At 40.3% G+C, this 22419-nt stretch overlaps 1 protein-coding gene across 2 annotated transcripts in view; it reads left to right on the top strand.

Moving 5' to 3' along the window:
* Window positions 1-547: 547 nt before the first annotated feature.
* Window positions 548-22419, top strand: part of Map7d3 (MAP7 domain containing 3) — a 66653-nt gene continuing 44781 nt past the window's right edge. The window contains exons 1-2 of one of the 2 annotated variants that reach the window (XM_063280108.1): window positions 548-671; window positions 18151-18266. In XM_063280108.1, the coding sequence (XP_063136178.1) occupies window positions 18257-18266 (10 nt within the window). In that variant the 5' untranslated portion in view covers window positions 548-671; window positions 18151-18256. The remainder of the gene's footprint in view (window positions 672-18150; window positions 18267-22419) is intronic. The other variant, XM_063280106.1, reaches the window with a different exon arrangement.

Here is a 22419-nt window from a genome sequence, read left to right as displayed (position 1 = left end):
CATCTCTCCAGCCCTATTTTTATCATCTTATTATGATCATGTATGAGTGCTTATGTGAGTATGTGCACATGAATTCAGGTACCCACAAAGACAAGAGGCATTGGATCCACTGCAGCTGACATTACGGGTGATTGTGAGCTGCCTAATATAGGTCCTCTGGAAGACCTGTATGTGCTCTGAACCACTAAACCATCTCTCCAGCCTTACTATTACTACTCTACCTCTGAAATAAATGACTAGGCCTTGGCCACTGTCCTAATAAGAGACCCAATAGACAAGCTGCTGCTGATACCCATGGCATATCAATACTACTTTTTGAATGAAAAGGCCAATGGGATTGTGGATACAAAATGTTAGGAAATGTTTGTGATAAACAGTTATTACACCCATTTTTGTGCTTATAGATAAGTATTCTTTACCTTGAAAAGTATTTATGCATTGACATATACTCATATGTAACCTAACCTTGGCCTACTTACATCATACCTCAGGCTATGTCATAATAGCTTGCTTAGGACACAATAAGGCCTAGTGGGTGGGATCAAGATATAAATACAGGGTCACTCCCTGGGGCACCTCAGTCCCTAGAGAAGAGCCAGAAAGAACACATCAAGACACATCTTTGTGAAGAGGCTCATTTAGAGAATTAACAACATTCTTCCACCAACCAGGTAAGCAGTTACATTTGACATTAATTAAGGCGCAAAGAATGAAGCAGACCAAGCTGACAGGACGTAGGAGGGAATGGGAGGTTCAGTGGGTGGAATACATGCAAGCAATAGTAAAGTGGAGTCGCCAAGCCAGGATTTAGGGGGTGAACTCTCCCACAAAAATTTTCTTTATGTATTATTCATGTGTTGGTTGATTGCTTTTCCTCCAAAGGGAATTGGAGACAACTGGAAAGGATCCATTCAATATAAACATGTTTGAGATAAAGTAAGAAATAGAAGGTAAAGGGATAGAAGGTAAAGGGATAGAAGGTAAAGGTACTAAGCAGGCATCATGGCCCATAAGTGAGGCAAAGATTGAGTTCTAGGGTCTTAATCCACTCTAGAAGCAAAAGGAAGAATTTAAACTAAGGGCTGGAAGAAGGCTTCAAAGGGGATTGTAGAGCAGGACTTGGAAAGGTAAGGACCTTTCCTTGGGTGACAATGAAGTAAATATCATTTTAGGTAGAAGGAGGGTAGTAGTTCCTACACTGGGACCTAAGTGTCTGCAACAGAGATGGTGGAGAGGAGCCATGGGAGACGGATACAACTGAGGGTAGGAACAAGTGACAAGTGATGCAGGGTGCTCAGTGGTTGCTAAGGTTCTGGAAGTGAGCTCCTTTCCAATCACTCAGCACCTCCCCAAAGGTGCTAAGGAACACAAAGCTTAATTTGAAAGATTTAGAGAAAATGCTGGATAACAGGGCAAGTGGTATATTTTAATGTGGCCATACAGTAACAGAATTTACTGAATTTTCTTTTTTTTTAAAGATTATTTATTATATATAAGTACACCGTAGCTGTCTTCAGACACACCAGAAGAGGGCATCGGATCTCTTTACAGATGGTTGTGAGCCACCATGTGGTTGCTGGGAATTGAACTCAGGACCTCTGGAAGAGCAGTTGGGTGCTCTTAACCGCTGAGCCATCTCTCCAGCCCCTTACTGAATTTTCAACATGCACAGACACTAAAACACAATGTACAGTCTTCCATAAGTCACCATTTCCAAAATTAATATCACATTTAGTAAAAAAAAACCTACACATTTCTCTAGATGTTGCAGCTCAAGTTTTATCACAGGGACATATGGAATATGAATCTATGATATCACAATGTTAGCAGGGAATCTGGGTGGAGACAGTTGAAGATAAGAGAGAAATACGACCAAGAGATACTTCAAGGACTTCCTAGTAAAATAGTTATCTATGGGAACATTCCTTTCCTAAAGGAAGCAGATCACGAGGTGAGGCTCACATTCTCTAACATTATAACCATGTTACCAGAAAGTACTTTTATCATCACTAAAGGAGCCATGCTGCCTCTGGGACCCTGATGACCCTTGTAGCAAAAGATCATTAGTGGAAGGGAAGGCAGGCCAATGGACACTCCAAGACAATGTGCTTGATTACCATGACAATATCTAATAGTTGGTGATTATGTCATTTAAAATAAAATGTTCCAAGAGAGTAATTTTCCCTCCAAATCACTACAAGCACCATAAATACACCATACTTTAGCAAAGAGAATGAATTGAATCTGATGCTGTTATACATGTTGTTAATAAATTATTCATATTTTAGGAAAAGATAACCATACACTGCCTGAAAAAAGCCATAGGAGGGAGGAGTCCTGGAATCTCCAAAGTGAGGTGTTGAAAGCCTCTCTGTTAGGGTCTCTCACTGGGAGAGTGCAGCCAGTGACAGTATTACTCCCTAATCAACACTTCCTAAGTAGCCAATATTCTTCACAAAATGCCAATTCACAGGACAACAACAGAGAAAGCAAGAGGTTTATTCCCTGAGCATAACACTGCCTCACTGAAATTTCAACATGCACAGACACTAAAAGAAAATTTATAGTCTTCCATCAGTCACCATTTCCAAAATTAATATCATATTTAGTAAAAAAAATACCCTACATATTACTATTGATGTTGCAGCTCAAGTTTTATCACAGGGACATATGGAAGGGAAGGGTCATGATGCTTAAGTATGGGAAATATGTCTTCATTACCCAAATATTCTCATTGGTAGAGGGTAAGCCAATAGCTAAGTTCAAAATGACATCACCTGTTACCACCAGCAGCTGTAAAGTTTCATAATTACATCACTTGTTACCACCAATAGCTGTTTATATTTCTAATGGCATCACCCGATACCACCAATAGCTGTCTAGTTTCATAATGCCATCACCTAGCTTACTACCATAGATCCCCAAAACCATAAGATCTTCATGAAGACTCTGTAGGCATGCTTTGAAAGTGTAATGTTTGCAGTTATTAGGCCTCCATAAAAGCATATGAATCTCCATCTGTGCAATTAAAGGCTTAATGAATTCATGTTTTACATGACTCTTGATATACCTAAGTACAAGATGCCCTGTCAGTAGCTGGACACACTTAAAAAAAAAGAAAAGAAGACACAAAACTTCCATTGTGAGGCATGTATAGCCTATGTACTGAGGCTTCCCATTAGAAGAATGTGGTTGTCCCCTGCTTAATCAAAACCATTGATTCAAAGACTACCCACTGTATTTTCCCATGAAAAAGACCAGACTTACAAGTTTAATCATTAAGATGAGTAGGAGAATGTGAGTAATGTCCTTTTCATGACATCTGTATGTTACATAAGACATACTCTAATCTATGGTACAAAATTCTGAGTGCCACAGATGTCATCAAACCTATACCAAATCCAGTGTGGAAATATTGCCTACATTTTATAATTCAGTTTTTGAAATTAGTTCCTATGCAGTATGCTACACCCTTCTCAATATAAAATATGCAACCATAGAGTTAGTACAGAGAAAATTGGTGGGGACAGACCAGGAGTTAATGTGTCCTTTAGAGCTTCTACACTATACACATGCCACAACACCTAAGGACAGAAGTTGAAGATTACATATTTTATTACTTCCATAACTAATCCAGATTTCTAAAAGTTCTCTCTGTGTTGTTATTCGAATTTCAGTATGAGGAATTTGATGATACTGAGTAAATCCATGGGAGGGCGAGACAAAAGGACTGAGGGAGGGAAGGAGGGAGGAAGGGAGGGAGGGGGCGTGCAGGTGAAAAGCAGAAAGGAAGGCAGAAGGGAGGGAAGAACCATGTTGCCTCATTTCCAAGTTAGGGGGAGGCACTCCTTATTGAAGCTTTCTCATTGGTGAAAAGTGAGCCAATGGCTGCACTTCTTCACAATGATGTCATCTCTTACCATGATAAATACGGTATTAAGACTTGATAGGTACCATCCTAGAACATAGTATTTTCCACATAAAACACAATACCCATACCATGTGCTCTAGCATGGGAAATAAGGATAGACGATTACAAGAATCATCTCTGGAACTGTTTTTCAGGTGTAGTCACAGTGTACATTCAGAGTATTTAAAGAAGCCATGTGAGGCATAGATGGCTTCTTCACTAAGGTTTCCCACTGGGAGCTGCTCTCTGCTCTCCTCAATCAGGGCCACGCTTCAGTTAACCACTGTGTTTACTTCTCAGAACAAAACACAGACTCTAAAACCATGAAAAATAGTCATATTAGTCTTAGTGACTGATTAGTCCCATGACCTTGGTACCTCACTAGCACACTCAGTTAAGGGAGTTACAAACGTCATCACTTCTACAGCCAATGTTTAAAAATTACTTGCATATTAAAATTCACTTTTGAACACAGGACGCTGAAATGCTAAGGTCACAAGAACCATTGCAACCACCTTTGGAAGCATGAACACTTTAAACGTTCCCATTGGTGGAAAATAAACCAATAGCTACCTGCCTTTGTGATGATATCATCTGTTACCATAGTTAGAAGCCAAGTTAATAGGGCAGCAGGTAAGGTTGCAGCCTTTAATCCTAGCACTAAGGAGCCAGAGGCAGAAGGATTTCTGAGTTTGCTTCTAGCCTGGTCAACAAATCAAGTTCCAGAGCAGCCAGGGTTGCTACACAGAGAAACCCTGTCTCAAAACAACAACAACAATAAGAACAACAACAAAGAATTGTGATTCTAATGTAGGAGTGGGCAGTGGTGGCCAACACCTTTAATTCCAGCACTTGGGAGGCAGAGGCAGGCAGATCTCTGATTTCGAGGTCTGCCTAGTCTACAGAATGAGTTCCAAGAAAGCCAGGGCTACACAGAGATACTGTCTCAAAAATATGAAAAGAAAAACCTGAGGGGGTGGTTTGAAATATGGTAAGAGTCAGAGGACCAGGAAGTCTGCTGTGAGATTGTCTCTTCTAGAAATGACAGGAAAACTTCAGCCGTGATACCCTAACAATATGGCTGCCTAAGCAAGGACCTCATCAATAAACATGCTAATATGGAAGGGGTAAATCTCATGTGTTCCTATCTCTAGATAAAATATCTAAAAGCTACTAAGGAAAGATGAGAATGGGCCAATAGTTTTTCCCAGGGATGAGGTCCCTAATTGGTTACCTAATAGCAAGTGGTCAAGCCTGAAATCAAACAAACAAGTAACACTTGTTATTGTTACTATTTAATGGTTGTGTGTGTGTGTGTGTGTGTGTGTGTGTGTGTGCGCGCGCGCGTGTATATGTGTATCTCCAATTTAAATTTCATCATTTCTTCTCTTCCCCCTCCTTCCTCTAATCCCTTTCATGCACTCCTCTGCCATATATATATTTGAAGATGGCATTAGTCATCCTTGACACTACTCTTCTCATGTACGCACAGGATGCTCTCTATCTGGCTGAAGAGACCACCAGCAGCAGGAAGAAAACATGATGCCTCAGTGTGAGGCATTGATGATCTCACCATTAAGGTTACTCATTTGAGGGAAATGGCTTGGAGATGTCCTCCTTACTCAAAGGCTCTCCTGGACTCATATTTTGATCACTTCTCACCACAAAACTCAAATCATGGGTTTGAACTGCAAGTAGTGATCTAAATAGTCCTGACAAATAGTGCTGCCTTCATGACCTCCTCTCCGTCACAGAGTAATTCATCCTGGAAGACCCAACTGAGAGGGTTATCGTCACTTGTAGATTGAATCCTATTTTGAAGCTTCACCTATACATTAGTAGTCACATATCAGCACAGGCATATTTCAGAGACTAAGAGGATCCGTGGAAGGAAGACCCTTTTACCTCCTCTGGGAGACATCATATTCTCTTTCTGGAGATATTATATTGGTGAAACATGAGCCAATGGCTGCCTTTCTTCATAGTGACAGCAAGTGATATAATCTTTTGCCACTCTATCACTTCATATCATATAGTTTACCACTAAGACCTATAACGGTAATCTTATTTTCTTTTTTTTTTATTAACTTGAGTATTTCTTATATACATTTCGAGTGTTATTCCCTTTCCCAGTTTCCGGGCAAACATCCCCCTCCCCCCTCCCCTTTCTTATCGGTGTTCCCCTCCCCACCCTCCCCCCATTGTCCCCCTCCCCCCAACAGTCTAGTTCACTGGGGGTTCAGTCTTAGCAGGACCCAGGGCTTCCCCTTCCACTGGTGCTCTTACTAGGATATTCATTGCTACCTATGAGGTCAGAGTCCAGGGTCAGTCCATGTATAGTCTTTAGGTAGTGGCTTAGTCCCTGAAAGCTCTGGTTGCTTGGCATTGTTGTTCATAAGGGGTCTTGAGCCCCTTCAAGCTCTTCCAGTTCTTTCTCTGATTCCTTCAACGGGGGACCTATTCTCAGTTCAGTGGTTTGCTGCTGGCATTCGCCTCTGTATTTGCTGTATTCTGGCTGTGTCTCTCAGGAGCGATCTACATCCGGCTCCTGTCGGTCTGCACTTCTTTGCTTCATCCATCTTGTCTAATTGGATGGCTGTATATGCATGGGCCACATGTGGGGCAGACTCTGAATGGGTGTTCCTTCAGTCTCTGTTTTAATCTTTGCCTCTCTCTTCCCTGCCAAGGGTATTCTTGTTCCCCTTTTAAAGAAGGAGTGAACCATTCACATTTTGATCATCTGTCTTGAGTTTCATTTGTTCTAGGCATTTAGGGTAATTCAAGCATTTGGGCTAATAGCCACTTATCAGTGAGTGCATACCATGTATGTCTTTCTGTGTTTGGGTTAGCTCACTCAGGATGATATTTTCCAGTTCCAGCCATTTGCCTACGAATTTCATAAAGTCGTTGTTTTTGATAGCTGAGTAATATTCCATTGTGTAGATGTACCACATTTTCTGTATCCATTCCTCTGTTGAAGGGCATCTGGGTTCTTTCCAGCTTCTGGCTATTATAAATAAGGCTGCAATGAACATAGTGGAGCACGTGTCTTTTTTATATGTTGGGGCATCTTTTGGGTATATGCCCAAGAGAGGTATAGCTGGATCCTCAGGCAGTTCAATGTCCAATTTTCTGAGGATCCTCCAGACTGATTTCCAGAATGGTTGTACCAGTTTGCAATCCCACCAACAATGGAGGAGTGTTCCTCTTTCTCCACATCCTCGCCAGCATCTGTTGTCCCCTGAGTTTTTGATCTTAGCCATTCTCACTGGTGTGAGGTGAAATCTCAGGGTTGTTTTGATTTGCAGGTAATCTTATTTTCTAAGACCGCCCATGTCACTCTTTGTGGCAGTGAAGTTCCCAGAAAGTCCTAGCCTCTATGGCATCTGAACTTTCAGGGAATCCAACTAAAACAAATAATTTAGAGTGGTGTAAATGCTATCACTTCCATAAATAATATGAATATTCCTAAGAATGCTTCAGTGTGTTCATCTCAGTGGCTGGGAATCTGTGAGAGATCATGGACTTTTTACAAAAATGCTAGATTTTTTTTCTGTGTGTATATGTGTGCATCACATGCAGGAATGCTTGTGAAGATCCATGGAGGGATTCCAGGGGCTTGTGAATCCTCTGAACTGGATGGAAGAATGGTTATTAGCCACAAAGTGTGTGCCAGGAACTGAACCCAGGTCCTCTGCAAGAGCAGTAAATGCTATAACTACAAAGATATCATTCCAGCCCCACCCCATGCTTTCCCAGTGGTGGAAGGTGGGTCAAAGGCTGTCTTGTTGACCCCACATGTTGCCACACTCAAATGTATCCTTTCCATAAGATTGAGATCGTGTTGGTACTACAAATTTCAATTAATTTCAATACAAGGATGCATGAGATGATAAGGAAGTGGGCAAGGAGCTTCTTTTGGTATCATAAAGTCTCCATTTAATCTTTCTTACTGCAGAAAATTAGGCAAATGGCTGCCCTATTTCATAATTGTTTCATTATTTGTCATTGTAATCAATAGGTCAATTCAATACTACTGAATTCCACATCATAAAATGTGTCATTGCCTGAATAATCAAATGTTATTTGAAAACCTCATCCTTCCTAAAAATAATCTCTATTTAGAACTCCTAGATTTAAGACTAGCAGGTAGGCTGGAGAGATGGCTCAGCGGTTAAGAGCACTGATTGCTCTTTCGGAGGTCCTGAGTTCAATTCCCAGCAACCACATGGTGGCTCACAACCATCTGTAATAGGATCTGATACCCTCTTCTAGTGTGTCTGAAACAGCTACAGTGTACTCATATACATTAAATAAATAAATCTTTAAAAATATTTTAAAAAATAAGTCTACCAGTTGAGTTTGGAAAAATGGATTCTCCCAAATTACAGTTATGCATTCATATCCTACATACCCAAGAATTAATGAAGGATTTAAGAAATTGCATCTGATGTTACTCTTAGCACAGGTCTTTCGCATGCAAGACAACTGTCCTGACATTGAGCTATATCCCACCCCAGATAGCAACCCTGTTGCCTCTTTGATGTTCTAGTGAACTCTCCACTAACTTTTCCCATTAGAAAAGAGAGCAAATGTTTTCTTTGTTGTTACCATTAGGCAAGGCCATTGCACGACTCACTGATGTGTTCACACTCATGCCAGAATGTCTCACGTGTTTGTTCCCTGAATGGTCATGAGAATGATTTTAGTGTGTATTGTCTTCTGAGGAGATTTATACCTGCACCCAGGTTATCTTCTATAAGAATAGAATTCGGAAGGCTCCTTCTTCCATTACTAAGACTATTTAAAAACATTACCTATGTATTGCTATTCACATTTCTGCAGGAATATTTTTCAGAGCATTGAAGACCCAAGGAGGGAGCATCCATGGTGCTTTGATAATGCACTCATTAGTCTTGCTATCCCATAGGTAGAAGCTGGCCCACTGCTTGCACTGGTTCATGATGCCATAATCTGTTGCCAGAAACAGGATGCTAGTTTAACATCACAAAACTTAAAAACCACAGGCTCTAACCACTTGAAAAAAACTAATGTGGCTGGACGTGGTGGCACATGCCTTTAATTCTCACACTCAAAAGGCATAGGTGGGCAGATTTATGAGTTTGAAGCTACCCTGATCTACAGAAAGAGTTATAGGATGCCAGGAGTATTCAGAGAAACCCTGTCTTGAAAGAAAAAGGAAAAAGGAAAACTAATGTTCCCTACATTATTATACCTCCCTACCTTTACCCAGTTTTCTGCTAGGAAAATGTCATTATAGTTTCAGAAGTCAAATTTAACTTTCTATTTTTTCATGTTTTCTTGGATATTTTTTTATTTACATTTCAAATGTTATCCCCTTTCCCGGTTTCCCATCCATAAACCCCCTATGTAATCCCCGCTCCCCCTTCTTCTCCGACCCTGTCCTGCCTCCCTGCCCTAACAATCCCCTACACTATGGGGTCCAGCCTTGGCAGAATCAAGGGCTTCTTCTCCCATTGGTTCCCAAAAAGGCCATCCTCTGCTACATACGCAGCTGCAGCCATGGGTCTGTCCATGTGTACGCTTTGGATGGTGGTTTAGTCCCTGGGAGCTCTGATTGGTGGTATTGTTGTTCTTATGGGGTTGCAAACCCCTTCAACTCCTTCAATCCTTTCTCCAACTCCTGCATTTGGGGACCCCGTTCTCAGTTCAATGGTTGGCTGTGAGCATTCACCTCTGTATTTGTCATGCTCCGGCAGAGCCACTCAGGAGACAGCTATATCAGGCTCCTGTCAGCATGCACTTCTTGGCTTCATCAATACTGTTTGGGTTTGGTGGCTGTATATGGGCTCAATCCTCAGGTGCAGCAGTCTCTGGATGGCCTTTCCTTCAGTCTCTGCTCCAAACTTTGTCTCTTTATCTCCTCCTATGAATATTTCTGTCCCCCCTTCTAAGAAGGACTGAAGCATCCACACATTGGTCATTCTTCTATTTGAGCTTTATGTGGTCTGTGGATTGTATCTTGGGTAGTCCAAGCTTTTGGACTAAAAGCCACTTATCAGTGAGTGCACACTATGTGTGTTCTTTTGTGACTGAGTTACCTCACTCAGGATGATATTTTCTAGTTCCATCCATTTGCCTAAGAATTTTATGAAGTCTTTAGTTTTAATAGCTTAGTAGTACTCCATTGTGTAAATGTACCACATTTTCTGTATCTATTCCTCTTTTGAGGGAGATCTGGGTTCTTTCCAGCTTCTAGCTATTATAAATAAGACTGCTATGAACATAGCAGATCATGTGTCTTTGTTAAATGTTGGAACATCTTTTGAGCATAAGCCCAGGAAAGGTAGAACTGTGTCCTCAGGTAGTAACTACTATGTCCAATTTTCTGAGGAATCTCCAGACTGATTTCTAGAGTGGTTGTACCAGTTTGCAATCCCACCAACAATGGAGGAGTGTCCTCTTTCTCCACATCCAGCATAACCTGTCACCTGATTTTTTTTTATTAACTTGAGCATTTCTTATATACATTTCGAGTGTTATTCCCTTTCCCGGTTTCCGGGCAAACATCCCCCTCCCCCCTCCCCTTCTTTATGGGTGTTCCCCTCCCCATCCTCCCCCCCTTGCCGCCCTACCCCCAACAATCTAGTTCACTGGGGGTTCAGTCTTAGCAGGAACAAGGGCTTCCCCTTCCACTGGTGCTCTTACTAGGATATTCATTGCTACCTATGAGGTCAGAGTCCAGGGTCAGTCCATGTATAGTCTTTAGGTAGTGGCTTAATCCCTGGAAGCTCTGGTTGCTTGGCATTGTTGTACATATGGGGTCTCGAGCCCCTTCAAGCTCTTCCAGTTCTTTCTCTTCTTCCTTCAACGGGAGTCCTGTTCTCAGTTTAGTGGTTTGCTGCTGGCATTCGCCTCTGTATTTGCTGTATTCTGGCTGTGTCTCTCAGGAGAGATCTACATCCGGCTCCTGTCTGCCTGCACTTCTTTGCTTCATCCATCTTGTCTAATTGGGTGGCTGTATATGTATGGGCCACATGTGGGGCAGGCTCTGAATGGGTGTTCCTTCTGTCTCTGTTTTAATCTTTGCCTCTCTATTCCCTGCCAAGGGTATTCTTGTTCCCCTTTTAAAGAAGGAGTGAAGCATTCACATTTTGATCTTCCGTCTTGAGTTTCATGTGTTCTATGCATCTAGGGTAATTCAAGCTCTTGGGCTAATAGCCACTTATCAATGAGTGCATACCATGTGTGTTTTTCTGTGACTGGGTTACCTTACTCAGGATGATATTTTCGAGTTCCAACCATTTGCCTATGAATTTCATAAGGGCATTGTTTTTGATAGCTGAGTAATATTCCATTGTGTAGATGTACCACATTTTCTGTATCCATTCCTCTGTTGAAGGGCATCTGGGTTCTTTCCAGCTTCTGGCTATTATAAATAAGGCTGCTATGAACATAGTGGAGCACGTGTCTTTTTTATATGTTGGGGCATCTTTTGGGTATATGCCCAAGAGAGGTATAGCTGGATCCTCAGGCAGTTGAATGTCCAATTTTCTGAGGAACCTCCAGACTGATTTCCAGAATGGTTGTACCAGTCTGCAACCCCACTAACAATGGAGGAGTGTTCCTCTTTCTCCGCATCCTTGCCAGCATCTGCTGTCACCTGAGTTTTTGATCTTAGCCATTCACACTGGTGTGAGGTGAAATCTCAGGGTTGTTTTGATTTGCATTTCCCTTATGACTAAAGATGTTGAACATTTCTTTAGGTGTTTCTCGGCCATTCGGCATTCCTCAGCTGTGAATTCTTTGTTTAGCTCTGAACCCCATTTTTTAATTCACCTGATGTTTTTAACTTAGCCATTCTGACTGGTATGAGATAGAATCTCAGTGTTGTTTTGATTTGCATTTTCCTAAGGACTGAGGATATTGAACATTTCTTTAGTTGTTTCTCAGCAATTCCATATTTTTCAGTTGAGAATTCTTTGTTTAGCCCTGTACCCCATCTTTAATTAATTTTTTATTTCATTCTCTAGAGTCTAACTTCTTGAGTTCTTTGTATATGTTGGATATTAGCCTTCTATTGGATGTAAGATTTGTAAAGATCATTCCCATCTGTTGTTTGCCATTTTGTTCAAATGAAGTGTCCTTTGCCTTACAGAAGTTTTGCAATTTTATAAAGTCCCATTTGCCGATTATTGTTCTCAGTGCATAAGCCATGGGTGTTTTGTTCAGGAAATTTTCCCAAATGCCCATGTGTTGGACATTTTTCTTCTATTAGTTTGAGTGTATCTGGTTTTATGTGGAGGTCCTTGATCCATGTGGACTTGAGCTTGATCCAGGGCACTAAAAATGGGTCGATTTGCATTCTTCTACATGCTGACCTCCAGTTGAACCAGCACCATTTGTTGAAAATGCTACCTTTTTTCCACTGGATGGTTTTAGCTCCTTTATCAAAGATCAAGTGACCATAGGTGTGTGGGTTCATTTCTGGGTCTTCAATTCTATTCCATTTATCTACCTGTCTGTCTCTGTACCAATACCATACAGTGTTTTTTATCACCATTGCTCTATAATAGAGCTTGAGGTCAGGGAAAGTTATTCTCCCAGAAGTTCTTTTATGGTTGAGAATAGTTTTCATGCTATCCTGGGTGTTTTGTTATTTCCAATGAATTTGCAAATTGCTCTTTCTAACTCTATGAAGAATTGAGTTGGAATTTTGATGGGGATTGCATTGAATCTGTAGATCGCTTTTGGCAATGTGGCCATTTTTACTATATTAATCCTGCCAATCCATGAGCATGAGAGATCTTTCCATCTTCTGAGATCTTCTTCAATTTCTTTCTTCAGAGACTTGAAGTTCTTGTCATACATATTTTTCACTTGCTTGGTTAGAGTCACACCAAGGTATTTTATGTTATTTGGGACTATTGTGAAGGGTATCATTTCCCTATTTTCTTTCTCAGCCTGTTTATCCTTTGAATAGAGTAAGGCTCCTGAATTGTTTGAGTTAATTTTATATCCAGCCACTTTGCTGAAGGTGTTTATCAGGTTTAGTAGTTCTCTAGTGAAACTTTTGGGATCACTTAAGTACACTATCATATCATTTGCAAATAGTGATATTTTGACTTCTTCCTTTCCCATCTGTATCCCTTTGATCTCCTTTTGTTGTCTGATTGCTCTGACTAGGATTAGAGTACTATATTGAATAAGTAGGGAGAGAGTTGGAAGCCTTGTCTGTCCCTGATTTCAGTGATTGCTTCAAGTTTCTTTCCATTTAGTTTGATATTGGCTACTGGTTTGCTGTATATGGCTTTTTACTCTGTTTAGGTATGGGCCTTGAATTCTTGATCTTTCCAAGACTTTTAACATGAAGAAGGGATGTTGAATTTTGTCAAATGCTTTCTCAGCAACTACTGAGATTATCATGTGGTTTTTTTTCTTTGAGTTTGTTTACAAAGTGTATTATGGTGATGGATTTTCATACGTTGAAACATTTTTTGCATTCCTGTGATAAAGCCTACTTGATCATGATGGATGATCATTCTGATATGTTCTTGGATTCAGTTTGCAAGAGTTTATTGAATAATTTTGCATCAATATCCATAAGGGAAATTGGTCTGAAGTTTTCTTTCCTTGTTGGGTCTTTGTGTGGTTTAAGTATAAGCATAATTGTGACTTCATAGAATGAATTGGGTAGTTTTCCTTCTGTTTCTCTTTTGTGGAATAGTTCGGAGAGTATTGGCATTAGGTCTTCTATGAAGGTCTGATAGAATTCTCCACTACACCCATCTGGTTCTGAGCTTTTTTTTTTTTTTTTTTTTTTTTTTTTTTGGTTGAGAGATTTTTTATGACAGCTTCTATTTCTTTAGGAGTTATGGGACTGTTTAGATGGTTCACCTGATTCTGACTTAACTTTGGTACCTGATATCTGTCTAGAAAATTGTCCATTTTATCCAGATTTTCCAGTTTTTTGAGTATAGACTTCTGTAGTAGGCCTGATGATTTTTTGAATTCCTCACATTCTGTTATGTCTCCCTTTTCATTTCTGATTTTATTATTTGGATACTCTCTATTCTCTCTAGTTAATCTGGCTTAGGGTTTATCTATTGTGGTGATTTTCTCAAAGAACCAGCTTTTGGTTCTATTGATTCTTTGTATAGTCCTTTTTGTTTCTACTTGGTTGATTTCAGGCATGAACTTGATTATTTCCTGCCATCTCTTGGGTGTCTTTGCTTCTCTTTGTTCTGGAGATTTTAGGTGTGCTTTCAAGCTTCTAGTATATGCTCTCTTCAGTTTCTTTTTGGAGGCACTCAGAGCTATGAGGTTTTCCTCTTAGCATTACTTTCATTGTGTCCTGTAAGTTTGGGTGTGTTGTGTCTTTATTTTCATTAAATTCTAAAAAGTCTCTAATTTCTTTCTTTCTTTCTCCCTTGACCAAGTTATAATTGAGTAGAGCATTGTTCAGCTTCCATGTGTATGTGGGCTTTCTTTCATTTTTGTTATTGAAGATCAGCCTCCATCCGTAGTGATCTGATAGGATGCATGGGATTATTTCAATCTTCTTGTATCTGTTGAGGCCTGTTTTGTGACTGATTATGTGGTCAGTTCTGAAGAAGGTACCATGAGGCACTGAGAAGAAGGAATATTCTTTTGTTTTGGAATGAAATGTTCTATAGATATCTGTTAAATCCATTTGGTTCATAACTTCTGTTAGTTTCTCTGTGTCTCTGTTTAGTTTCTGTTTTCATGATCTGTCCATTGACGAGAGTGGAGTGTTGAAGTTTCTCACTATTATTGTGTGAGCTACAATGTATGCTTTGAGCTTTAGTAAGGTTTCTTTTATGTATGTAGGTGCCCTAGCATTTGGAGCATAGATATTCGGGATTGAGAGTTCATCTTGGTGGATTTTTCCTTTGATGAATATGAAGTGTCCTTCCTTGTATTTTTTCATAATTATTGGTTGAAATTTGATTTTATTACATATCAGAATGGCTATTCCAGCTTGTTTCATGGGACTATTTGCTTGGAAAATTGTTTTCCAGCCTTTTACTCTGAGGTAGTGTCTGTCTTTGTCACTGAGGTGTGTTTCCTATATGCAGAAAAAGTGCTGGGTCCTCTTTTTGTATACAGTCTGTTAGTCTATGACTCTTTACTGAGTAATTGAGTCCATTAATGTTGAGAGATATTAGAAACCAATGATTGTTGTTTCCTGTTATTTTTGTTATTAGAGGTGATATTATGTATGTGTGACTATCTTCTTTCAGGTTAGTAGAAAGAAGATTACTTTCTTGATTTTTCTAGGGTGTAGTTTCCCTCCTTGTGTTGGAATTTTCCACCTATTTTCCTTTGTAGAGCTGGATTTGTGGAAAGATATTGTGTAAATTTGATTTTGTCATGGAATATCTTGGTCTCTCCATCTATGGTAATTAAGAGTTTTGTTGGATATAGTAACCTGGGCTGGCATTTGTTTTCTCCTAAGGTCTTTATGACATCTGCCCAGGATCTTCTAACTTTCATAGTCTCTGGCGAGAAGTCTGGTGTGATTCTGATAGGTCTGCCTTTATATGTTACTTGACTTTTTCCCTTACCTTGTTTTGTGCATTTGGTGTTTCGACTATTATGTGATGGGAAGAATTTCTTTTCTGGCCCAATCTATTTGGGGTTCTGTAGGCTTCTTGTATGTTTATGGGCATCTCTTTCTTTAGGTTAGGGAAGTTTTCTTCTATCATTTTGTTGGAAATATTTACTGGCCCTTTAAGTTGGGCATTTTCGCTCTCTTCTATACCTGTTATTCTTAGGTTTGATATTTTCATTGTGTCCTGGATTTCCTGGGTGTTTTGGGTTAGGAGTTTTTTGTGTTTTGAATTTTCTTTGATGGTTGTGTCAGTGTTTTCTATGGTATCTTCTGCCCCTGAGATTCTCTCTTCTATCTCTTGTATTCTGTCTGTGTCTATGACTCCTGAACTCTTTCCTAGGTTTTCTTTCTCAAGGATTGTTTCCCTTTGTCATTTCTTTATTGTTTCTATTTCATTTTTTGATCCTGGATGGTTTTGTTCAATTCCTTCACCTGTCTGGTTGATTTTTGTGTTTCCTCTTTAAGGGTTGCTACCTGTTTGCCTGTGTTGTCCTATATTTCTTTAAGGTAGTTATTTATGTCCTTCTTAAAGTCCTCTAACATCTTCATGAGTTGTGATTTTAAATCAAAATATTGGTTTTCCAATGTGTTGAGGTATGCAGGGCTTGCTGTGCTGGGGTAACTGAGTTCTGATGATGCCAAGTAGCATTGGTTTCTGTTGCTTAGGTTCTTGCCTTTGCCTCCTGCCATCTGCTTATCTCTGCTGTTAGCTAGTTTTGCTGTCTTTGACAGTGGCTTGACTCCCCTGTAAGACTATGTGTCAGCACTACTGGAAGACCAGCTCTTTCTCAGGGGGATCTGGGTACAGAGAGCTGTGGAACAGGGTCAACTCAGGGTTCAGGCAGAAACCGGAAGGATCCTGTCCCCTCAGGCTTCTCCTCTGTTCCTGTGTCTTGAGGGCTCCAGATGGGTTCCTCTTGGGCCAGTAATGTGAGCAGGAATAGTGGTCTCACCTGTGCTCTTGGGTGTGTCAGCACTTCTGAGAATCCAGCTCTCTCCCAGTGGGATCTGGGTTCCGAGAGCTGTGGCACAGGGTCAGTTCCGGGCACAGGCGGAAACTGGAAGTATCCTGTCCCAGAATGCTCCTTGATTCCTGTGTCCAGAGGGCTCTGTGAGGGTTCCTCTTGGGCCAAATCTAACTTTCTTCTTCATACTCCTACATAAACTATTCTCTGAGTTTATGGATATTTTGCAGGAAGAAGCTGTGATATCTCCATTGTGAAGTATTGGTGGAAACTGACCATATTTTCCTAAGGTCCCAGTATCATCAAACCATCATTGTATTTGACTCCTAACCCAGTACCTCTTACCATATACTCCGTTAACTCTGGATGCTTTAACCCTCCCCTTACCAGTTTTCCCTTAAGTATAGTGCTTCCAACAAGAGGGAGTTCATTGGGTTGCAAAAGCCACCTCTGGGGAAACTACCAACATATTTGGCCAATACTGTGTCTAAGGTACCCATGGATTAGAAAAGCCATAATGTTTACATGGTGTTGAGAGGCCTGTAAATCTACAGATTCCCATTGATGGAATCTGAGCCAATGGGTAGCCTCTTATCTAAGAATAGTCTTCTCCCTCTGCCAACCACAGGTGGGCTTTGTGTCAGATATAAAGGTAAAAAGGTTTCTCTCCCATTACCACTCTCCTGAGTATAGAAAAAGCATATAAGGGGTTTTTTTTGGAAGAAACCATTTAAAAGCTCATAGTCTTGAGACATTAAGTGCAAAATGTCACTGAGAGTTTGTGGAATAGGATACTTATTGTGAAAAATCATAAAGATGTTAAAAAAATCTCTGGGTATAATTATATATATAAATGTATATATAATATGCTACCTATATAATTTGCATATTTCATGAACATATAATATTAATTAATGGTGGCAGTGTCAATCAGAATATGCACGGGCCTTTTCCTGGCCCCATTGGGATCTTTTGAAACTGACTTTAATTTGCTTTCGGTATATATATGAATTGGGCCACCGTTGCTATGGAGACGTTAAAGCTCATCCAAACTTCTGTGTGGTTATGTCTGAAATTATGTCTTTGGGGAGATTCACATTATGAGAATGAGGACTGTGGGTGTCTGCCTCTCAAGGTTCCACTTGTTACCAGCTGCCATCATCTACTAAACTAGAAAGACTCATAGATTCCCAAGCCTAATAGATGATTATATTTCATAGTAGATCTTTTATCCTGTCAACCATCCTGAATAACATACCAAATTAATTTGGGGGCATAAATGGATGTGCTTTTTAGGAGAATTTGGCTCTATTTTCAGCTGTGAATTATGCATTAGTAGGAATTATTTGGACAGCATTCATCATCATTTCCGAAGTTAATGAAATTCCATTACACTTTGGTACATTTTCATTTCACCCTGTGGTAAATTAATTCTTCCTTATTCTCCCTATCTGTCTCTGTCTCCAATTCTCCTTTTGCATCATTTACAACAGTTACAAACACAGAGGAGCTTCCTAGTTCAGAGAAGTTAAATAAGGATCAGGAAAAACAGATGTTACTGATTCCATCTATGATGATTTATTCTGTGACCCAGTGCCAAGATGACTGCGGAAGACTGCTTGTTTTCTCAAATGCTACCGTTGTTTGTCCTACTCTAGAAGTCAGAGCTGGGCAAGACTGGAGCTGAAGGACTGGGCTGCTACTTAGAAGACTGGAACCCCGACTTGACACCATTCACACCTGCCACCTCAGCAGCAGCAGCACATGTCTCCAGGTGGGATGCAGAATGACTTACTTGACTGGAGGGGGTGGGGAGATCCACTGGCTAATGAAAAGGCCAGCCACAGAAGAAGCAAACCTGTAGCTGTCCTTGGTGATGAGTGTCTCTGGTTATTATCAGTCTAGTCCTTCCTGGCCCCATCCTGTTTCCAAACCTAATATTGATTGCCTGGATCCTGCTCTCACAGGTCCCCTGCCCAATAAGTAAACAAATGTCTTTTGTCTAACTCCTTAGGAACAGACCAAAGTGCATCCAGGAAGTTGGTGCAGTACTGCTCTTATAGATGGCTCTGTACAACTCTAGACTCTTTTTTTCAGATAATAGGTTAGTCACTGAAAAGGAGTTCTGCCTCTGAACACAAAAAGCACCAGTGTTTGAGTGCTTTGGAGTATCTTTGGGAACATTGCCGAGTTCTGTACCAAACTCATCAGTAGTTTCCACAGCATCAATGGAAATAATGTCCCTCACACAGACATAGCATGAGGAAGAAATGAAATAAGGCATAGGGAAGTATCAAGCACTGGGGCTAATACTTGGTAAATGGCAGTCATTATGACCATTACTGGCTCATTCTAATGTTTCCTGACCACCTCCTGAGTCTTTGCTCCTTTTGTCCTCTGTTTGCTATTATGCTTGCTTGCTTCCCATTCGTCCTCCACGGGGCTTAGAGAGGTAATGGTGGCCACCAGAACAGGACACATCCGGCCCCAACCACTATATGAAAAGTTCAAGAAATACAGAACTTCTTTCTGCAGTCTTTAATACCCAACACTGAGTTCTGTGGGAAGGTGGATAGATAGATGGAAAGACAGAGACGGGAGGCAGAGAGAGATGCTGGAAGATGCTGAGAGTCATGGAGTAGTATAGGTGGAGAGGGATAAAGATCTAAAGTCCCGCCCAAGATGAAAAACTGCAGGAAAAGGGGGGAGATAATCTTCAGTGTTTAACGATTCTGTCACACATGTAATAACTGACATAGTATACTTTCTTTGCCTCCAGAAAAATTTGTTTTATTTATGAATGAGGATTTGAATCCTTTTCAGAAATGTCTTCTAAATTCTTCCCTATTAAAACCATATACAAAAGCCATTTGACTTCCATAGATGAAAAAAATGTTCAATCAATTCGGTTGGAACAATTAGAAATTATCACAGTTGCAAATACTTCGGGTTGATGGCATTTGGTCAAACGACCCAGAATGAAATCAGCCAGATGGCAATGGCATTGATTATACACACACTGGGATTTTCCAGTTTAAAAAAATGGCTTCCCAGTGAACAATTCAGACAAGCAATAACATCACAGAATCCTGCTTACATAGAGTGGTCAACACTTTTGATTATTTTTCATCTTACTGTGCAATACATGTGTGTTTGTTCAGACTCTTCAATGATCTCTATTTCAATTAAGTCCAGACACGTCCCCTTCTGAAGTAAAAAAGAGACAGCATAGATTTATTTTCCTGTATCAGCCAGCCTGACAGATACTCAGGTAAACATAGTCATAGCAACATCTGTACAGTAAGCTGCTTGGAGCTCTTAAGCCAGGCAAGTGATTGGAGTCAGGTAAAGATAAGAGGGACCTTGATGGTAATTTATAGTTGTTGGGGAAAGGACAGAGCTAGGGAGGTACCCTATTCTTGATGAATGCAGAGACCATTAATGAGGGGAAGTAATCAATATTGATTGATTGTGGAGGGTACACTAAATCCTGTGATGACATGCCTCTCTTTATCAGTGGTTCTGCGAGAGCCACTGATCCTGGGAAGCTTTATAGAAACATCCCAACTTTAAAAGGCAGTATGGTATACAGACAGTGAAGCCTTTTCTCCAGCAATATTTCATTTAAATAACAATCATAGCAGATATACTCTCCTTTTTGACCAAACTTCATGTTAAGATCATAAACTTGAGTCTTCTCTTCACAGACCAAATTAGTACACATTCCACTGGCAATACATAAGAGGTTCACGTTCTCTGTATCCTGCTCAGCTTTGGATACTAAAGCTTTTTGGTTTTGGTTAAGCCATCCAGATAGGTACACAATGGCATCTTAGTATGGCTTGAATCAGCATTTCTCTGATGACTCACAGGGTTGAGAACCTTTCCATCGGCCTGTTTGCTAGCACTCTACTTGGTATATGGTAAGTGCTCCTACCCAGGATTTCACATCATTCCCTCCTGCTTCTTCCCCTAGTGCATAATTTCAACAGAGGCTACCTGCTTCCAATTTAAAGTAGCAGTTACAAGCTTGGAGACATAGCACTGTGGAGCAAGGGGGGGAAAGGAGATATTTGGGGGGAACTACTCACATACCATATCACAGAAGTGACCACTGACATCTCAGAGGAGGAACTGACCTAATTCTGAAAAAAAAACAATAAAAAATTCATGTGGGGTTGGGGATTTAGCTCAGTGGTAGAGCGCTTGCCTAGCAATTGCAAGGCTCTGGGTTTGGTCCTCAGCTCCAGAAAAAAAAGAAAGAAAGAAAAAATTCAGCACTAGCTCCTTTGTGCTATTCACACAACATATACACAGGTTCTTAACTAGAATGTTTTATAGTAAAATGTATACCATAGATAGATAGATTTACTTGTTATATATATATATATATGTGTGTGTGTGTGTGTGTATACATACATATATATACATATATATATATATATATTGTATATGAGATCTTCAAAGGAAGTGGGGATGAAATATGTAATAATTTGGTTTGTGAAGAGTAGACATAAGTTCCTGGTCAAAACCTGAGTTTGGTGAAAGAGTTTTTCTGTCATATACATATGTGCACAGTATATATTATGCCTTGGGTCTCAAGTGGTCAGAAGAGGACATTGGAGTCACTGGAACTAGGGCTACAGAAGGGTTTGAGTCACTGTGTGTGTACTAAAAATTGAACCTAGGTCCTCTAAAACAAGTGCTCTTAATTACTGAGCCATCTCAACAATCCTAGGTAGATAGATTGAAGGAGGTCTATAAGAAGTCATTGAGGAAGCAGGATGGTGGTAGTACACACTTTAGTCCCAACACTTGGGAGGCAGAGGCAGGTGGATCTCTGTGAGTTCAAGGCCAGTCAGGTCTACACATCATTATTATGTGCAAGCACATCTAATGCATACAAAATGAAATGAGAACTCTTACTATCATTATGATCTTCCCTTGGCACTCAGTAATGAAGTCTCTGATGTTTACTTCTTTTTCACTTTAAACACACGCACACATTCGACTCTTGATGCCTAGGATGTGAATACAAAGTTCCTTTTGCTTTACAAAGTTGCCTGGAACATAGCCAACAACAGACAATATACAACACAAGGGAATCTCATGACATAGGAGGCCTACTCTGGCTCCTGGAAAGGAGCTCATGGTCTTCCTGTCTTCTATCCAAGGCTGACTTTAGAAAACAACCGCAGCTTCTGTTTGTTATCCTTATACTCACCTTGGTGCTCTGAGTCTGGCCTGCATGTGTTATATGCACCCCATGTGTGCCCACAGAGGTCAGAAGAGCACATCACATCCCTTGAAACTGGAACCACAGACAGTTCGTTAACTGCTACGTGGATGTTGGAAATCCAATCCAGGTCCCCTGGAAGAACACCAAATGCTGTTAACTACTGAGCCCTTACTCCAAATTCTTCTCAATTGGCTGTTTCCCTTGATGACCCTCACTGAACGCAAAGATTTTGATTTTGAATTCACTTCCTCTTTCTTCCTATTTCCTGTTCACATATTTTAAATGTCCCTGGTTTATTATTCTCTGCTTTTAAAAAAGCTACAGAGAAATAAAATGATAAATTGATGTTAAACTATACTCCTGTCCAGGCTACCAACAAATGTCAAAGGAGGTGTAGAGCAAGAGAGAGATTATTGTGGTACATATTCTGCTAGGAATATAGAGATATGTGCTAGACAGGTGATGGCTGGCTGGAGGGGGTATAAAAGGGTACTCAATGATCCTCTTCACCTAATCATTAACTCGAGGAGACAGAAGGAATAGTTAACAACAAACATTAGTAGGAGGTGGATTCCTTTCTGAGACTAATTCTGTAAACACTTGTTTATTCCTGATTAGATTTTTGCCTGTGAAAGAGAAAGGTTTGAACATCTTCGCTGCAATTAATTCTTCAGTTGTCCATGTTAAT

Source organism: Rattus norvegicus, chromosome X (assembly GCF_036323735.1).
Source record: "Rattus norvegicus strain BN/NHsdMcwi chromosome X, GRCr8, whole genome shotgun sequence".
NCBI lineage: Eukaryota > Metazoa > Chordata > Mammalia > Rodentia > Muridae > Rattus > Rattus norvegicus.
This window is presented reverse-complemented; position numbering and strand designations above follow the sequence as displayed.